This window comes from Patagioenas fasciata, chromosome 1 (assembly GCF_037038585.1).
Source record: "Patagioenas fasciata isolate bPatFas1 chromosome 1, bPatFas1.hap1, whole genome shotgun sequence".
NCBI lineage: Eukaryota > Metazoa > Chordata > Aves > Columbiformes > Columbidae > Patagioenas > Patagioenas fasciata.
This window is the reverse complement of record NC_092520.1, coordinates 3,912,165-3,931,667: the sequence shown is the minus strand read 5'-3', so window position 1 is coordinate 3,931,667 and position 19,503 is coordinate 3,912,165. Positions and strand designations below refer to the sequence as shown.

The 19,503-nt window shown below is 43.6% G+C and overlaps 1 protein-coding gene and 1 long non-coding RNA gene across 2 annotated transcripts; one reads left to right on the top strand and one right to left on the bottom strand.

The window, feature by feature from the left end:
* Positions 1-595: 595 nt before the first annotated feature.
* Positions 596-3,725, bottom strand: LOC139829134 (uncharacterized). The gene is made up of 2 exons (XR_011741437.1): positions 3,417-3,725; positions 596-2,573 (listed from the first exon to the last, which is right to left on the bottom strand). It is a non-coding gene; the product is annotated as an uncharacterized lncRNA (long non-coding RNA).
* Positions 3,147-19,255, top strand: THAP12 (THAP domain containing 12). Its single transcript, XM_065833560.2, has 5 exons — positions 3,147-3,451; positions 12,392-12,512; positions 14,104-14,211; positions 15,193-15,229; positions 16,390-19,255. Exons 1-5 carry the CDS (start codon positions 3,363-3,365, stop codon positions 18,336-18,338), a joined length of 2,304 nt encoding a protein of 767 aa, XP_065689632.1. The 5' UTR covers positions 3,147-3,362; the 3' UTR covers positions 18,339-19,255.
* Positions 19,256-19,503: the final 248 nt, after the last annotated feature.

The window sequence follows — 19,503 nt, the reverse complement described above, 5'->3', positions numbered from 1 at the left end:
TCTGAGCAACCTGAGCTGGTGAAGATGTCCCTGTTCACGGCAGGGGTGGCACTGGATGAGCTCTGAAGGTCCCTTCCAACCCAAACTATTCTGTGATTCTATAAAAGTATGGTGCTGCAATGCCAACAGCCCTCTGGATTCCCTCATGTTGAAGACCTGATACAAAACCTATGAAAATCAGCATTCTTCGAATCAGACAAGAAAAAAAAGATGCTACTAAAATAGGGGAAAATGCGGTGGGAAATGGGTCTGAGAGTTGTGAGTGAAGCTGCACGTTGGTCACTAACGTTGCACACTGTGTACCCATGTGGCCTCACAGATCCTCTCACGTAGTATGCAAGATTTGAGTTATTCCCCACCTTTCCCTTCCTGTTCTCCAAGACTGTAGACAAACCCTGAACATAAACAGTGTGTTTTCATCCTGTCATTGTGAATTTCAGGACATCTCAAAGAGACACTTACAAAAATACCTCTGTGGGATTAACCTGATGTCCCTTGGGTTCTTACAAACAGGTTATCCCAACAATGCGGCTGTAAGACTTGGAAGAGAATATAATAGTGATAAGAGTCCCGAAAGCTTTCCAGACTTCAAATATTCTCTTACAAACAAATTTTTAATAGCAGGAGGCCTGCATGAGTAGACAACTGCACTTAAACAGTACAATCAGAAAATAAAGGCATACTGACTTTTACCTTAGGATCATTTCCAGAAGTAAATTTAAGAGCTTATTTTACAACCACTATTTATATGATATACAATCCTGGATTTAAGACACAGGTGACCTTAAAGACACAGCATTGAAATAAAGCAATTAAGAAATCCACATGAACAGACAAAATTCCTTAAAGAATAATTTATCCAGAGAACAGAGATCATATGTACAAGGCTACTAACACAGTCTATAATACGTAACAGACAGACACACTTGGAAACACATTGTGAACAATACTGCAATAATATGGAGGATTGCTTAAGACACAAAATCACCAGCATACAAATTATATATGTACAATTGAAAGGTTACTCTGCAGGAAAAAAAAAAGGGTTTTGTGGTTTCTGTACTCTAAAAAAGAAGCTAATTTTTTGTATTTCCAACTTAGTAACCTAATTTTCTTTAAAAATAATGGGCTTCTAATAATATTGTTGGGTTTTGAAAATAATTAAGTTCATTTTCTTTCCATTATATAGGAATTGCTTCAAAATTAGTCTCCCCATAAAAAAACATCATCCTGCAGTCTTCACTAAGTTAACTTTACGTGTAAGCCATTGCATTAATTTTATTAGGAAGGCTCATATGCAAATATAAACACATTTAGGAGGTAAAAGCCATAACATGCTTGTGTAGCAATTCCAACACAAACTGTTCTATGATTCTATAATTCAAATGATGCAGTATCAACAAACTTCAATAAAAAGCAGCAGTTCAGAAATATGTGCTATATTTAATATTGTTATTACTATGCTCTGGTTTTGCTTGTCCAGAACCATAAGACAGAGTTTCAGTACGTATGCACTTTCACTTGGTGAATCAGTTTGGAGGGGAAAAGGCCCTTCGATCTTGGGCAAAACATAAGAATTATTTAAGGGTGAATAAGTACTTTTTCATACCAAAGCAGGTTTTAGAAGAGTTTGAAAATTACAGAGCTTCACATTAACATTATACAGTCATGCAACTGAACATGATCCTGCTCTCTTCTGTGTGTTCTTCTGCATCAACATGAACACTTAGGCAATCTGCACAACAAATCAGATGGCAGCTACCCAAATTACATCTAACCTAAAGGCAAATGAGTGTACTTAAAAAAAGGTTACTTATCTGATTAACTCCCTTGTACAGTTCACTATATACAAACCTTGGCGATTGCCCAGTAAAGTGAAAGCAGTCAGATGCAGCTAAACTTATCTTTAGCATTGGCTTAAATGACTACTCAAAACCACTTAGAAGGAATGAACTGAGCTACATGTTCTGGTAAAGAATTAACATCAAACACATTGACGTTATTGATATTAGTCCAATGAAATACGCTTCAAGATTCCTAGTTTGAAGGGCACATGATGACAAGGCCTTCTCATGTAAACAACAGCTTTTGTTCTACACCTATCAAACAAAAAGAGCTTACAAGTTTTGAAGCCAAATCAAGGGACTTCCTCTTTTTGTTTTTCCTTTATGCCCTTTTGGCTATTTCATACATTTGGACTATGTTTTCTAAAGCCCAACAAATCTCCATATCAGGATGTTTTTTCTGTGGCTTTTAAGATATAGAAAAGGCGTACCAAAGCTGAATTTTTACACTATAGCACTACCACACCTGAAACAATTATAATTTGCCATCACAGCTGCTGTATCTACTTCAAACTACCAGCAGACCACATTCGGTGAATTATTCTTTTTCTTCTTCCAACTACCCAGTTTGCTGTTTCTTTTTTTTTTCTAAGCTTTGTTTCATTTTTACCTATGCCAGACCTGGCAAACTCTTCATGCTGGGTACACTCCATGTTGGATTACTATATTGCTTGGAACACTTGTGGTTCCTCTCATTATTCATCTGGGCTGTGGCATAACAACACCTTCCTGAAAAGCAAAACAGAAGAAAATAATACAATCATTTTGGTTGGAAAAGACCCTCAAGGTCAAGTCCAACGACTAACCCACTAAACATTGTCCCTAAGAACCTCATCTCTGCATCTTTTGAAGCCCTTCAGGGATGGTGACTCCACCACTGCCCTGGGCAGCCTGTTCCAACGCCCAAGAATGCTTTCCAGGAAAATATTTTTCCCAAGATCCAATCTAAACCTCCCCTCACGCATCTTGAGGCCGTTTCCTCTCGTCCTATCGCATGTTACTTGAGAAACGAGGCCAACACCCTTCTAACACACAAGGGAAAAACGTTATGACATCATTCCACACCCTCAGTTCATTTTTAAAGTAAACATACTCATTATACCACACATATATATATATATAAAAATATATATTGTTCCACACCGCGGTGTGGCCCAGCGCTACACGCCGGCTTCCGCCTCACGGCGCATGCGCGGCACCGCCGGCCGCCGCTCCCTCTGCGCAGGCGCTCAGCCCCGCCCCCTCCTGCATACGCATGCGCACCGCTCACCCCGGCGCCGCGCATGGGCACCCCGCCGCGGTGCACTGTGGGAAGGAGGCGGCTCTTGTCCCGGCGGAGGGTGGCGGTGAATCCTCCCGGCCGCTCACAGCAGTGTGGAGCCGCTTCCCCCCCTACCCCCCTCCTCCCTCCCTCCCCCCGGCCTCCTCCTCCACCCCACATACACACCCTCCCCCCCTCCTCCCTCCGGCCCGCCGATTTAAAGGGGCAGCGGCGCCAACCCAGGGCGGGGGGGGATCATGCCGAACTTCTGTGCGGCCCCCAACTGCACCCGCAAGAGCACTCAGTCCGACCTGGCCTTCTTCCGCTTCCCCCGGGACCCGGTCAGGTGAGAGCACAGCCGGGAACTACCGGTGCCGCCTCGGGAAGACAGCCCCGCGGTGCCGAGGGACGGGTGGGGGGGCGGGAAGTGTTACCCGCAGCCTGAGGCGACACCGCGGCGGGGAGGCGTCTCCTTCCCTCCTCCTGCAGCTCCTCTCCGCGCCTCCTCACCTCGGCGGGGGGGTACAGCGGGGTGTGAGGGGCCGGCGGCCGCTGCCCGGAGCTGCCGGTTCTCCCGCCGCGCTCAGAGCCGCCGGGGGGGGCGGGCGGCTGCGCATGCGCGGGAGCGGCCGCCGGTCGGGGCCTCTCGGGGCGGGAAGAGGGGGAATCGTGGGAGGGGTGAGGGACGGGCTCAGGGTTTGGGAGTTCAGGATTCACAGAATGTCAGGGGTGGGAAGGGACCTGTAAAGCTCATCCAGTGCAATCCCCCCGCCGGAGCAGGAACACCCAGCTGAGGTTCCACAGGAAGGTGTCCAGGCGGGTTTGAATGTCTGCAGAGAAGGAGACTCCACAACCTCCCTGGGCAGCCTGGGCCAGGCTCTGCCACCCTCACTGAGAAGTTTCTTCTCAAATTTAAGTGGAACCTCTGGTGTTTCAGTTTGCACCCATTACCCCTTGTCCTACTATTGGTTGTTGCCGAGAAGAGCCTGGCTCCATCCTTGTGATGCTCACCCTTTATATATATTGACCACAGAATCACAGAATGTTAGGGATTGGAAGGGACCTCGAAAGATCATCTAGTCCAATCCCCCTGCTGGAGCAGGAACACCCAGATAAGATTACACAGGAAGGCATCCAGGCAGGTCTTGAATGCCTCCAGAGTAGGAGACTCCACAACCTCCTTGGGCAGCCTGTTCCAGTGTTCTGTCACCCTCACTGAAAATAAACATTAATAAGGTCACCCCTCAATCTCCTCCAAGCTAAAGAGCCCCAGCTCCCTCAGCCTTTCCTCACACGGGAGATGCTCCACTCCCTTCAGCATCTTTGTTGCCCTGCGCTGGCCTCTCTCCAGCAGTTCCCTGTCCTTCTGGAACTGAGGGGCCACAACTGGACACAATATTCCAGGTGTGGTCTCCCCAGGGCAGAGCAGAGGGGCAGGAGAACCTCTCTGACCTACTGACCACCCCCTTCTAACCCACCCCAGGTACCATTGGCCTTCCTGGCCACAAGGGCCCAGTGCTGGCTCATGCTCACCCTGCTGTCCTCAGGACCCCCAGGTCCCTTTCCCCTACACTGCTCTCCAACAGGTCATTCCCCAACTTTTACTGGAACCTGGGGTTGTTCCTGCCCAGATCCAAGACTCTACACTTGCCCTTGCTCTATTTCATTCAATTTCTTCCCACCCAACTCTCCAGCCTGTCCAGGTCTCTCTGGATGGCAGCACAGCCTCTGGTGTGTCAACAGGGTGTGGGGGTGGAGGATTTTGGGATGCAGGGTTTAAGGCAGAAGGATCTTGGGGTGCAGGGTTGGTGAGGGTTTGGGAGTTCATGTGTTCAGCAACTGGGGGTGCAGGGTTTAAGTGGGCAGGATTTGGGGAATCAGGATTTAAGGGTGCAGAGTTTGGGGGTGATCACTAGTGATCACTTGCTCTCCCTGGTATTTACCTGCACTCTTGTCCCTCCACCCTTCCCACTGTTCTCTCCCATATTCTCTCTTTTCATTTCCATCACACTCTTGACACGGACCTGACCCACTGAGAATATTCCAGTACACAATGATACAAACCCCAGTGTGACCTTTAGGCTGTATTACAATGTGAAAATTGAGTGTGCAACCGAATCAGAGAATCATTTTGGTTGGAAAACACCTTGAAGGTCATCAAATCCAACCATAACCCACCTCTAGCACTGCCTCATGTCCCTTAGGACCTTATGTGAAACCCCTCCAGGGATGGTGACTCCACCACTGCCCTGGGCAGCCTGTTCCAGTGCCTGACAGCCCTTTCTGTGAGGAAAAGTTTCCAATATCCAGTCAGAACCTCACCTAGTCCAATTGGAGACTGCTTCCTCTCATCCTGTCACTTGTTACTCGGGGAGAGTCACAGAACCCTGTTCCCTTGGCACTTTGTGGTGCAGCTTTGAGGAGTGTTGCGAGAGAGCGAGAGGAGTACCTGGTTATATAGATGATGGAAAGCAGTTGGAGAAGGATCTGGGGTTCTGGTTGATGGCAGGTTGAACATGAGCCAACGATGTCCCTGGCAGCCAAGAGGGACCCGTGTCCTGGTGCATCCAGCACAGCACGGCCAGCGGGGCAGGGTGGGGATCGTCCTGCTCTTCTCTGTTCTCTCCTGAAGCACTGTGTGCAGGTCTGGGTGCCACAGGATAAAAATTTATAAAATTACTAGAGGATGTCTGGAAGAGGCTAAAAAGTTTGTGAAGGGTTTGGAGGGGAAACCGTATGAGGAGCAGCTGAAGTCACTGGATTTATTCAGCCTGGAGAAGAGGAGACTGAGGGGAGAGGTCACGGCGGCTACAGCTTCCTCACACGGGGAGGAGGAAACTCTTCTCTTTAGTGACCAGTGACAGAACCCCAGGGAATGGCAGGAAGATGTGCCAGAGGAGGTTCAGGTTGGACATGAGGAAAAGGTTCTTCACCCAGAGGGTGCTGGACACTGGAACAGGCTCCCCAGGGAGGTGTCACGGCCCCAAGCCTGACAGTGTTCAAGAAGAGACTGGACAACGTCCTCAGACACACGGTGTGAACTGTGGGGTTGTCCTGTGCAGGGACAGGAGTTGGACTCCATGATCCTTGTGGGTCCCTTCCAACTCAGGACATTCTATGATTCTATGAGGGGCTGCCTGGCTGTGAAGGGCCACTCCGGGGGGTGGCAGGTTGTGAGGAGTATAGAGCGTGTCTGGGGGGGTGAGGGGCTGCCTGGCCATGAGAGGAGTGGGGGAATGAGTGTGTGGGGGGCTGTGAGGGGCTGCCTGGCTTTGAGGAGTGTGGGAGGGAAGGAGAGGGTGCCTGGCTATGATGGATGTAGGAGGATATGAGAAGGTGCCTGGGTGTGAGGGGGGTGCACATCTGTTAGGGGTGTGGGACAGCAACAATGGAATGAGGCAGGGAAGCCCATGCATCATGGGGACCCCATTCAGGGCCAGCACGATGGTAGAAGTCTGTCAGCCCTACTGTGTATACTGAGGTGACGTGGCACTGGACAACAAGGTGTGTGCGTGACAAATAGGACATTGGTGTGACAGGCAACTGTCACAGGATGGCAAGGATGATAGTTGGTGGTGAAGCAGCATGAGAAACAGCAGAAGTGATGGGGTGTTCAAGTTCCCAATGGGTAAAAAACAGGGGTGGTGCACTAGTAGAACAAGAAGTGTGTGAGTGAAAGGACATGGAAAATGTCCTGAAAATAAATCATATACTTAGATGTGGAAACCCCTGTGTAGGAGCTCACATTTAAATCTAGATAACCTTCTTAAAATCATTTACTTAACTTGTTCCTCACAATTTTGGAAGGTATTTAGGTGCTAGAGCAATACCGGTTATCTCTCTCCTAACAGTAGGTAATTAAGGCTGAAATTTTTGATGATTTATATGTTATATTTCTTGCTTCCTTCCTTGAAGCTGCTTGACCTGATTTATGGCAAATTTCAAAACCCATAGTTTTTTTTCTAAGAAAACAGTCTCCTGTAAGTGATTTCAAATGAAGATACGAAAAGCTCATATAGGTAGTAGCTGCTACTTAAAGCTGTGTTTTCCCCTATGTTATCAAGTTCTCCTGGGTGAATGCCTTGTGTTAAAGCCAGAATAACCAGACCTCTTCCTGATGCCCGAACATTGCAAGGCTGGGCATTGTTAATGACAATGTGTTGGTCATACTGCTTGCTGTCATAGAAACTTCTTACCATTATAGGTCAAACTGGTCCAGCAAGTGAAGTACTTTATGCCAAAAATGTGTTATTTGCACTTGGCAGCTTACAGTGAGAAAGCTGAGTATAATGGCATTAGAGTACATCTTTAAAAATAAATTTTAGTTTAAAGAAAATCATTACTGAGAAATACGTAGTTCCAGGTAAATTGTTTCTACTACTTTACTGCTTTCAGTTTTTCTACTATAACCAAATAACTCCCTTTACATTTTCCCAGTTCAGTGCTAAGAAGTTCCAGTTAGATGCTCCAAGTCTGATCTTTCGAGTGTTAACAAGTCTGTGAGAACTAACCAGTTATTTAAGACCACTTTCATTTATTGTTGCTACCTGAGAAAACAAGAAGGGCTGCACAGATGAGGCTTTGCTAAAGAACCAGCTGCATTTACTGGATGGTACGTGGTCTTTCCATATAAAACATTAATGTAAATAGCCTCTGCTACCCCAGTAAGGATGCATATCTTTATAGCTTTATGCAGTCTGGACAGTAACATCTGTTTGTTTAGCCCCCATCCGTGTTTCTGACTCTCTTTGTCATGGCAAGGTATGAGTTTTTAGAGAAGAATACTTTTTAAGCAAAGAGATGGTGTTCTCCTGCAGTTGACCAATATTGGGGTAACATAAACCACTGTCCACACTTAAATAAAATGCCATTTGAGCTTCCATGAGATGTCAGCAGATCTCTGAAAATGTGGAGTTTGTGACTGAAGAAAACCTTTGTAAAAGCTAATGAGCGATGCCCGAGCAGTGCTGTAATGTATTGCAACTGAATGACTTTTAATTGGTTCCAAATATTTTGCAACTAAAACATTTGTGCAACTGTTTACAGTGTGTGTTAGTTGAATACTAAAAAACTGGACAAGGCTTTATACATAATTTTATTCTAAAGTCTTCTAATTGCTGCTTGGATACTACAGTGCAGAGCTACGTTGGGTGAGTTCAGGGATCTGGCCTCCTTTTTCTTTGTTCTTCCATTCCCTGTTCCTTGGAGAGCATTTGATTTGGAGCCAAATTTGTAGCAAGACCAAAGGGCCGAATTCAGACTGATGGAGTTTGCATCCAGTCACACAACCTCCACCATCTCCCTCTAGACCTGTAGCTACCTGAGAAAACATCAGTGCTCCAGCCTTTGCCAGCAGGGTTTTCTAGATGTCTGGAGCTCCGATTTCCCATCTGCTGCTCCAATGGGCTGAGGAGCTCAGCGCTTGTGTCTGATCAGGATCCACAAACTGGGGCTCCACATGCCAAGGGCTTCTTTTGAATCATCTGCTCAGTGTGCTCCTTGTATGACAAGGTGATCCACCTAGTGGATGAAGGAAAGGCTGTGGGTGTTGTGTGCTGAGACTTCAGTAAGGCCTTTGACACCGTATCCCACAGCATCTCCTGGAGAAGCTGCAGCTCATGCTCTGGATGGCGTATCTGTGATGGATAAAGAACTGGCTGGAGGGCCAGGCCCGAAGAATTGTGGTGAAAGGAAACAAATGCAGTTGTTGACCAGTCACAAGTGGTGACCCCAGGGCTCAGTGTTGGGGCCAGTTTTGTTTAATCTCTTTATCAATGATCTGGATGAGGGGATCGAGTGCACCCTCAGTAAGTCTGCAGATGACACCAAATTGGGTGGGAGTGTTGATGTGCCGAAGGGTGGGAAGGCCATACAGAGGGATCTGGACCAGCTGGATCATTGGGCTGAGGCCAGTTGTCTGAGGTTCACCAAGGCCAAGTGCCAGGTCATGCACTGGGGTCACAGCAACCCCAGGCAGCGCTACAGGCTCGGGGAAGAGCGGCTGGAAAGTGCCCGGCGGAAAAGGAGCTGGGGGCATTGGTGACAGTGGCTGAACATGAGCCAGCGTGTGCCCAGGTGGCTAAAAAGGCCACCAGCATCCTGGCTGGGACCAGCACTGGTGTGGCCAGCAGGGCTAGAGAAGTGATTGTGCCACTGTACTCGGCACTGCTGAGGCCCCACCTTGAATCCTGGGGGGAGTTTTGGGCCCCTCATCATAAGAAGGAAATTGAGGCACTAGAGAGAGCACAGAGGAGGATGACAAAGCTTGTGAGAGGCTTGGAGCACAAGTCTGATGAGGAACACTTGAGGGACCTGGGGGGTTCAGCCTGGAGAACAGGAGCTGAGGGGAGACCTTCTTGTTCTCTGCAACTGCCTGAAAGGAGGTTTTAGCATGGAGGGGGTTGGTCACTTCCCCCAAGTAGAAAGTGACAGGACAAGAGGAAATGTCCTCAAGTTGCACCAGTGGAGGTTTAGATTTGATATTAGGAAAAAAATCTTCCCGGAAAGGGCTGTCGGGCATTGGAACAGGCTGCCCAGGGCACTGGTGGAGTCACCGCCTCTGGAGGTGTTTAAAAGGCGTTTAGACGAGGTTCTCAGGGACATTGTTTAGTGCTAGAGTTAGGTTATGGTTGGACTCGATGATCCTGATGGTCTCTTCCAACTGAAATGATTGTATGATTCTGTATTGACTTCAGCACAGAAGGCAGTGGCCACAGCCGCTTCTGTGTAACTGTACAAGATGTTGGGAAGGAAGAGAAATACTGGGTGGTTAACTTAATCTTTGTGAGCCTCGTTTCCCGTTTCTGAAGAGCTCATGGTGCCTTTTGCCGTCACTCATCATTCTGACCTGCTATTACTAGTATCTGCTTAACTTGTTCTCTGGTGGGCAGCAGCATTGAAGGTGAGGGATTCAGGCTGATTTTTGTCTGTCCTTGACAGTGATGTGCCAGTTCTCTGACTTTGCCCCCTGGCAGCTTCCCTGGGTCACAGAGAGGCAGAAAAGACCCCTAAGATCAGGCTCTTCCTCTGGATACCCCTCTGGACTGAAACCCTCCCCGCTGACTGCAGGGAGGCTCATCAGCCTTTGTGACAGCCCGATGCGATCACATTTAATGAGTTATCAGCGCCTGCTCCGAAAGTATGAGAGCCTTATTCAATGTAATCTGCATGCTAAAGGTCTCCCATGTAAAAATACCATGTTTATAGCGTTTGGTTAAATGAAGAACGCTTTCCTGTTCTCTTGTTGGGGTGATAGTGCTGTCCAGGCAGGAGTGCAAGGTCTGTGGTGCCAAAAAACTGATTTATTTATTTGTTTTTTAAAAACATGTTCTTTTGTACGCCATTATTAAGGATACTATGTGTGGAGCTCCAAGGGCAATATTATAAATGATTCCTGGTTTATGGTGCTTTATGCCACTGTTATTTTGATATTTTGCGTGAACAAAAAATTCAGATGAACAAACCTCCCAGCCAGCGGAGATCAGAATCCAAGATTCCACCCTTTTCATCCTCACAGTTGCCGTTTATTGCACTTCGTTAAGTTAGAGGTGATGCTGAACCCACTCAGAGCTGTGGATTTCCTCATTTGCGCTGCCCATCAAAACATCTGGCGAGACAGTCTTCATTCCTAAATTGTTGAATAATCCCTAATTATTTTCCTCCCTCCTTCCTCCTGTGAGCAATAATGCCATGTTTGCAGTCAAAAATAATATTATAATAAAAATGCTTTCCTTTAACTTCTAGCTGTTTCTTGGCTCGGGACCTGTCTTTTTTAATTTAGGAATAAAAAAGAAGTTTTAAAGCCTTTTGTTTTTCAGTGGGCTGAGTAATTTTTTCACTTTCATGAGTTTCAGCAACGCTAGGGTTGTGAAGACATCTCCCCTACTGTGCCTTACTGATACAGTAGATTCTTCATGTAACTTCTCTGTGTAGGTTCCTGGAACTTTGTGGACATTGCCAACATTACCAATTAAAACCAAAAAGCTACACAACACTTTAAAATAAGTCCATGTTGACAAGTATGTAGCGAAGTGGTGGATTGTGAAGTAAAATAAGTCACTGAGACTGCAGCAAAAGTTCCTTCTCCTTTTTGCTGTAGAATTATTGTGATATTACTGTGATTGTTTATAATGGAGTTGTCTCTGGTGTTCTTGAGTTTGTCTGGGGAAGGAGGAATGGGAGCTTGTGTCACCACTCTGTGCAGTTAAAATATTGAACAAATCATCAGTTGTGTTCGTGTGAAGGTTTATAGTCACCTGTATTGTATGTTTTCAACTCTCTGTTTACTTATGTGGGATTGTAAACCGGTGGCTCTGGATACCACTGATTGTAAGTAAAGACATTAACATAATGCTGCTTCAAAGGATTATTTTTGCAGGAAGGAAATTACTTTTTTAAAAGCAAACTTTTAAATACAGAGATCTCAATAGCTGCTGGAGTCTTGTTAATTTATACATATATTTTTACCTCATAAATAAAATAGCAGATGAGTTTTACTGGAGTAGCTGTGCAGAATCTGAGCTGTTGCTCAGAAATCCATAGCAAGGAAGTGATTGCATGGACCCCGCTGGGGGAAATGTGAGTTGACTAATGCATTTGCATCAATTATTGCAAGTGGTTTACTCACCAGAAGAAACAGTATCTCGCGTGTCTGCAAGGAGCTTTATTAGTAGGTGAATGTTTCTTTAGCATTGTGTTATAGCTCAGAGAACTCATCTAAAGCAGAATTAAATGTAAAAATATGGCTGTAACAAAAACTTCAGGGGAGTGAGCACTGTCTGTAAAATATTTGCTTTTTAATTTTTGTTATTTCACTTTTCGGAAATCTACTCTAAACTCCTCAATGACCACAGTATATAAGTAAAATACTGTATTTTGGAGGGAGGTGGCGAAGACAGCTATTGTAATAGCTCCCTTCAAAACTTTATGACCTTAGTCTACAAGCTCATCTCCTTTAACTTTCTAAGATTAGATTCTTAAGAATTAAATGGTCAGGTTTCATGAGCAACTGCATTACCATCTGTTGCGTGTGTGAGACAAAGGCAAAAATATATGAAATAAGGGAAAAGATTAATGAATTTGCTGGGGCGGTGTTAAGTGGTGAGCAAAAGGAGAAAAACAGATTTTAAAAATCTTTGATGGTAAGTTACAACAGAAGGTGTACAGAACTTCCTTTAGTCTCACATAAAGAGCAGGGCTCACTGTACTCCCAATTTTGAGTACGGTTTGAAATTGTGGGGGATTTTGGTTTACCTTGAAACTACCTAAATCTTTTGCTTTCATGCAGGTGTCAAAGATGGGTAGAGAACTGTCGAAGGGCAGATTTAGAAGATAAAACTCCAGATCAACTGAACAAGCATTACAGATTGTGCGCCAAACATTTTGAGACTTCTATGATATGTAGAAGTGTAAGTAAAACCAAGCATTTGTTTATTACCTCTTGCAAAATGTGACTGATGTTTTTCCTCAGAGTGCCGCATCTTAATCTTTGATTCTCTGAGTATTGCGGAATTAATCTTTTAGTCTTAATTGAGATTGTTGGTGTGGTTCAGGGCACCGCACGGACTCGCAGATGTTGGCACAAAGGATGAGGTGGAAATGAGCAGTTGGGGAGGAGAAAAGCAGAGCTGTTCCTGCTGGTTTAATGTGTTCAATGGAGTCCTGGTCTTCACGGCAGTTCTTTCCTCATGCAAAGCAATGCTCATTTTGTTAGTCACTAGGTGTTACAACATTATATTAATTTATGGGGTGTAAGTATGTAAGTTTGCATACTTCTAATTATTTAAAATCATTGATGTGCTGTTGCTGAAGTGTGTACATGGTGCGATTCAGTCAAATTACACACTCTTGTGGCCAAGAGATTTAAACATTCTTTGCATCTATCAAGCTTTTGGTTCCTGTTGTATTTTATCCAACTGAAATCATGGCACTGTTTCCTGGCAATGAAATAATAGCTTTCAATTCTTCTTGCTAGCATGATAATGCTGATTTTAACAGTAGGAAATGGTGGATTTGGGGTTTTCGATAAAGTTTTAATTCCCAGGCTGGATTTTATGTTGATACATAGGCAAGATCAGTCCTGCAATTATGAAGGATAATTAAAATACACAGGTCAGACTTTGAGTTATTCCATGCGACAGGGTCTCTGATGAGCCAGCATCCCAGAAACAAACACAAAAATGAATGTTGGGAGTGATTCTGAATCCCAAATGCAGCCTTATGAAACTCAGTTTGTTTAAAATATGTTTCAATCTAACAACAGGTATAAACATAATCAGTTAAAATTCTCTACTTACTGGAAATTAGGCAGTTTAGAACACATAAGTCTACAATATATCCAAATATAAACTTAAAATATTTTTCTTTAATTGCTAGAAACATTTGCATGACCATCTAGAAGTCTTTTATTCCTCTTGCTCGTTTGACAGATTCATTTTCCTTCAGTGTGATCTTTCACAGTACTGATTTGTGGAATTTGTAAAGACTGATGTCTTATTCATAAAGAATTATGATTATGTCTACATAAAGAAGCGGTTGGACATTTTCATTGTCAAAATGATTGTGTGATTGTTTCTGGAACTGTGAAATAAGCGATAAAAGCTAGAGCTCAGTACTAACAAAAGGTTTCCTTTCTGATGTCTTTTTACTGAGGAAAAAAAAAGTCATAATATTACAGTATTAATCATTGCATTTGGGGTCCTTGATGTGAAGATAACAGGGAAGAAAAAGTGTTTGTGGTTTGAGTTGGGGTGGTGTTTTAATTAAAAAATATTTCTCATTTTCAGTGTTCTCTTGATACCCCCAAATGTAAATTGCACTGCGTGACTTTGTTTTGAAACTTCAGAAAGTGAAAGTAATTTTTAAAAAGAGGAATTAAAAAAGGAAAAGAGGGTGGGCATGGTATGTGAAATTCTGTTTGCTTGGGGTTTTCTTTTTTTGTGCACACACAGTGAGAATTTCCCAAAGAAATCCCTAATCCAAATGTCTTTCTTCTTACAGAGCCCTTACAGAACAGTGTTACGGGACAATGCTGTGCCAACTATATTTGATCTTACAAGTCACCTGAACAATCCCCACAGCAGACATAGGAAAAGGATAAAAGAGCTGGTAAGTTTTTAATGTCAGAATTTTTGGTTTTCATATTAAAATAATTGAGGCAAGTAAGTTCATGTGAAACTTTTGTATACAAGTGTCAAATAATAATATTTATCACTTGAGTATTTGCATTTCCTATACTGCTTATTCTAGTATCTTTTTGTTGATTATAAAGTTAAATGCCCCAATGTTGTCCTGTTATAAATTTTATCTGCTAAGGAAGGTTGGATGAAATAATCTGGAAAATCAAATGTATTGATCCAGAGATTATTCTGTTTTCCAAAATAAGTGCATATCTTCCTTTTTCTTGTTACTACAGTGCTAACTGGATATAACTTATGCACAGTACCCTGAAATTCTTGCTACATATTGGCTGTGATCATCAGTTCATCCATTTAATTCTTGAACTCTGCACCGATTCAGACATGCTTGGTTTAGCTTATTGTTCTGAAAAGATGATCCATGTATAAAACCAAGATCAAGCAGTTTTTTAGTGGAACCGTCTTGTCGCTACCTCTTTTGTGTCATTTATAGAAAATAATATCTCTAGGTCTCTGTGATTGTAAGTATACTGACAATTAAGAGGAATTAATCTCTTAAACTCTGCTTTCATGTTGGAAGATTACAGGCAATTTCTAAATATTTATCCTTGAGTTTGAGTCTGTTTATTGACTGAAAATAAAGACTGTTCTGTCTACTGGCAGTGCATGTTCATGTTGAAACAGAATTATTTAACAGAATCTGCTTACTAATAATTATAAAATTATGGGAATATTAGCAGTAGTAGTAAACTATTCTCATGAAGTTAGTAGATGTGTGTTGTGGCAGCAGTAAGCTACCTGAAGAAACCACCTTCTCTTGGACCTTCTAGCACTTTTTGGTTAATATTAACACGCTTAAAATGGTCTCATCTGCAATATTTGTATCTGTGTTTTAATGTTTCAAGGTTGTGTACTAGACATCATCAATATAAATTCTTTTTTTTTTTTAAAGAGTGAAGATGAAATAAGAACACTGAAACAACAAAAGAGTAAGTGGGCATAATAATTGAGTTCATAAAATCACAGAATCCCAGAATGTCAGGGATTGGAAGGGACCTGGAAAGCTCATCCAGTGCAATCCCCCCATGGAGCAGGAACACCCAGCTGAGGTTCCACAGGAAGGTGTCCAGGCGGGTTTGAATGTCTGCAGAGAAGGAGACTCCACAACCTCCCTGGGCAGCCTGGGCCAGGCTCTGCCACCCTCACCAGGAACAAGTTTCTCATATTTAAGTGGAACCTTTTGTGTTCTAGTTTGTACCCATTACCTCTTGTCCTATCATTGGTTGTCATCGAGAAGAGCCTGGCTTCATCCTCCTGACACTCACCCTTTCTATATGTGTAAACATGAATGAGGTCACCCCTCAGTCTCCTCCAGCTCCAGAGCCCCAGCTCCCTCAGCCTTTCCTCACACGGCAGATGCTCCACTCCCTTCTTTGTTGCCCTGCGCTGGACTCTCTCCAGCAGTTCCCTGTCCTTCTGGAACTGAGGGGCCACAACTGGACACAATATTCCAGGGGTGGTCTCCCCAGGGCAGAGTAGAGGGGCAGGAGAACCTCTCTGACCTACTGACCACCCCCTTCTAACCCACCCCAGGTACCATTGGCCTTCCTGGCCACAAGGGCCCAGTGCTGGCTCATGCTCACCCTGCTGTCCCCAGGACCCCCAGGTCCCTTTCCCCTACACTGCTCTCTAATAGGTCATTCCTCAACTTACACTGGAACCTGGGGTTGTTCCTGCCCAGACCCAAGACTCTACACTTGCCCTTCATTAAATTTTTCCCTGCCCAACTCTCCAGCCTGTCCAGGTCTCTGGATGGCAGCACAGCCTCTGGCGTGTCAGCCACTCCTCCCAGCTTGGTGTCATCAGCAAGATGCAGATAGTACACTCTATTCCCTCCCTAAATCTTTGTTTAGTAAGGCTGACGAGGTAATGCAGGACACAGAACTGTAATTTTATATGTATCAGGAGGATATTTGAGTTGCCTCTTGATTCAAACAGCCAGTTTAAACTCTTTCTGATACTCACCTTTAAACTGGAAACGTTCTTCTCTGGAATTCAGTAACTTAGTGGTAACGGGGGCAGCAGGGGAAAGCAAATGTAATGTTTTATTCATGTTATCTAGACACTTACAGTATTTTACGTTTTGTAGTTGATGAAGCTTTCGAACGGCAACAGGCAACTCAAGAACTGAACGAAAGCAATGAACAAAATACCGTCTCAGAGGAAGGAGGGGAAGAACAAGAGGAAGAAGCCGTCCCCTTAACACTGGAAGAAAGAGAAAACAAAGATTACCTTAAATCTTTGTTTGAAATTTTGATCCTGATGGGTAAACAGAATATTCCTTTGGATGGCCATGGTGTTGATGAGCTGCCAGAAGGTATTTTTACTTCAGATAACTTTCAGGCTCTGCTGGAATATAGAATAAATTCAGGAGATGAAGTTCTGAGGAAACGATTCGAGATGACTGCAGTCAATCTCGAGTATTGTTCAAAAACGCAGCAGAAACAAATGCTGGAGATCTGTGAAAGCTGCGTTAGAGAAGAGACACTGAGGGAAGTAAGAGACTCGCACTTCTTTTCTCTTGTCACTGATGAAGTAGTAGACATAGCGGGAGAGGAACACTTGCCGGTTTTGGTGAGATTCGTTGATGATTCTCACAATCTAAGAGAAGAATTCATCGGGTTTTTGCCTTACGAGGCTGATCCTGAAATTTTAGCTGTCAAGTTCCACACGACTATTACTGAAAAGTGGGGTCTAAACATGGAGTACTGTCGAGGTCAAGCCTACATCGTCTCCAGTGGGTTTGCTTCTAAAATGAAAGTTGTGGCTACAAGACTCTTAGAAAAGTATCCCCAAGCTGTGTATACGCTGTGTTCCTCTTGTGCCTTAAATATTTGGCTAGCAAAATCCGTTCCTGTTGTTGGCGTTTCCATTGCGTTAGGAACAATCGAAGAAGTTTGCTGTCTTTTTAATCAGTTTCCGCAATTACTGGTAGAACTGGACAACACAATTTCTGTTCTTTTTCAAAACAATGAGGTGAAGGGTAACGAGCTGAAGGAAATCTGCCGTTCTCAGTGGACGGGCAGGCATGATACTTTCGAGGTTTTAGTGGACCTCATACAAGCATTGGTGTTGTGCTTGGATGCCGTGTGCAGTGACTCATCCGTCAGGTGGAACAACTTTATTGCCGGTCGAGCGTTTGTACTTTCAAGTGCGTTAACAGATTTTGACTTCATTGTCACTATCGTGATTCTGAAAAACGCTCTGTCTTTTACAAGAGCGTTCGGAAAAAATCTCCAGGGACAAACGTCAGATGTGTTCTTTGCAGCTGGCAGCTTAACAGCGGTGTTGCATTCTCTGAATGAAGTGATGGAGAACATTGAGGTTTACCATGAATTTTGGTTTGAGGAAGCAACAAATTTGGCTACAAAACTGGATGTACAAGTTAAACTCCCAGGAAAATTTCGCAGGGCACAACAGGGGAGCTTGGACTCTGAGATAACATCAGAAAATTACTACAAAGAAATCCTTAGCGTCCCCACAATAGAGCATATAATCCAAGAATTAAAAGATATCTTCTCAGAACAACATTTAAAAGCTCTTAAGTGTTTATCCCTGGTGCCCTCAGTCATGGGACAGCTCAAATTCAATACATCTGAGGAGCATCATGCAGACATGTACAAAAATGACTTGCCTAATCCAGACACGCTTTCTGCTGAGCTTCATTGTTGGAGAATCAAGTGGAAGCACAGAGGAAAAGATATTGAACTTCCAGCTACTATTTATGAAGCACTTCACTTGCCTGACATTAAGTTTTTCCCTAATGTTTATGCGTTACTAAAAGTCCTGTGCATACTTCCAGTGATGAAGGTGGAGAATGAGAAATACGAAATGGGACGAAAGCGCTTAAAGGCGTATCTGAAAAACACCTTGACAGAGCAAAGGTCGAGCAACCTGGCTTTGCTGAACATAAACTTTGATATAAAACATGACTTGGATTTAATGGTGGACACCTATATTAAACTTTATCCGGAAAAAGTGGAATTTCAAGAAGACTTTATTCCCTCAAACAACTCTGAAGTGACAGAAGATGCTTAATTTTTTAAGCTCTAACCAATCTGTTGAAACAGCTTTTTCTTAGCTAAGTTTCAATGCTGAGGGGAAAAAAATGTGAAATCTAAAGCAAAAATCACTGCAATTGTATTTCCCTTTTAGGTCTCAGACTGAAGAAACTGCGGTCAGTGACTCAAATTATGTTTTGTTAGTCTGCATTAAATGTGTTATGCGAACAGAACCACGCCTGAAAATAAGCCCATGCTCTTGGCAGAGGTGATTTCTACATCTAATTGACTTAACTAGGTGCTCGTTTATTTTATTGCATCTTGGAAAAAGTACATTTTGATTGTAGATCCAATGGGGCTGTTACTTATTCGCTCATGAATTAGAATAAGAAATAAAAAACTCAGAATGTTAAAAAATAATATAATCCAGTTCTGTAATAGGTTATTATTATTGAAAACCTTTTTAAAAAAGTCTTTGTATATTTAATTGGCATTTTGGAGAGCGGATTCAGCTGTTGCACAATCCTTGTGCTGTGGACTGTTCTCGGTGTAAAGTGAATGTTAGTGGTATAGAGGTACGTTTATGGTTTCATTGGAAGAGTCAACCTCTTTAATCTCTCAATGACTGTTTACATTCCTTTGTGTGAGACACAAAACTTAGTTTTCTTTAGGCTTCTAACAGGCATGGCAGGAGTACTGAAATTCCTTAAAAGACACTAAAAACTCAACATTTATTCCACAGACGTTTAAATCTGTTCGTTCTCTCCTGACTCTGACACAACCCCGTGCATCTTATTGTCTGTTTATTTGTAAACTCGCCCAGGAAAGATTAAAGTAAGAATTTGTTGTTTGTCTAGAAGTCAGATTAAAAATATTGCTGTTATTTTTTGCAAGAATAAAACATTTTTTTGTACAGTTTATTGCAATTTAAAATAAAATGTGAATTGCTTTTTACATAGTACTGAATTTCTTAGTAAAGCTGGGCCTCTCTGAGAATGGGTGTTCTTGTCACAGAATCCCAGAATGTCAGGGATTGAAGGGACCTGGAAAGCTCACCCAGTGCAATCCCCCCATGGAGCAGGAACACCCAGCTGAGGTTCCACAGGAAGGTGTCCAGGCGGGTTTGAATGTCTGCAGAGAAGGAGACTCCACAACCTCCCTGGGCAGCCTGGGCCAGGCTCTGACACCCTCACCAGGAACAA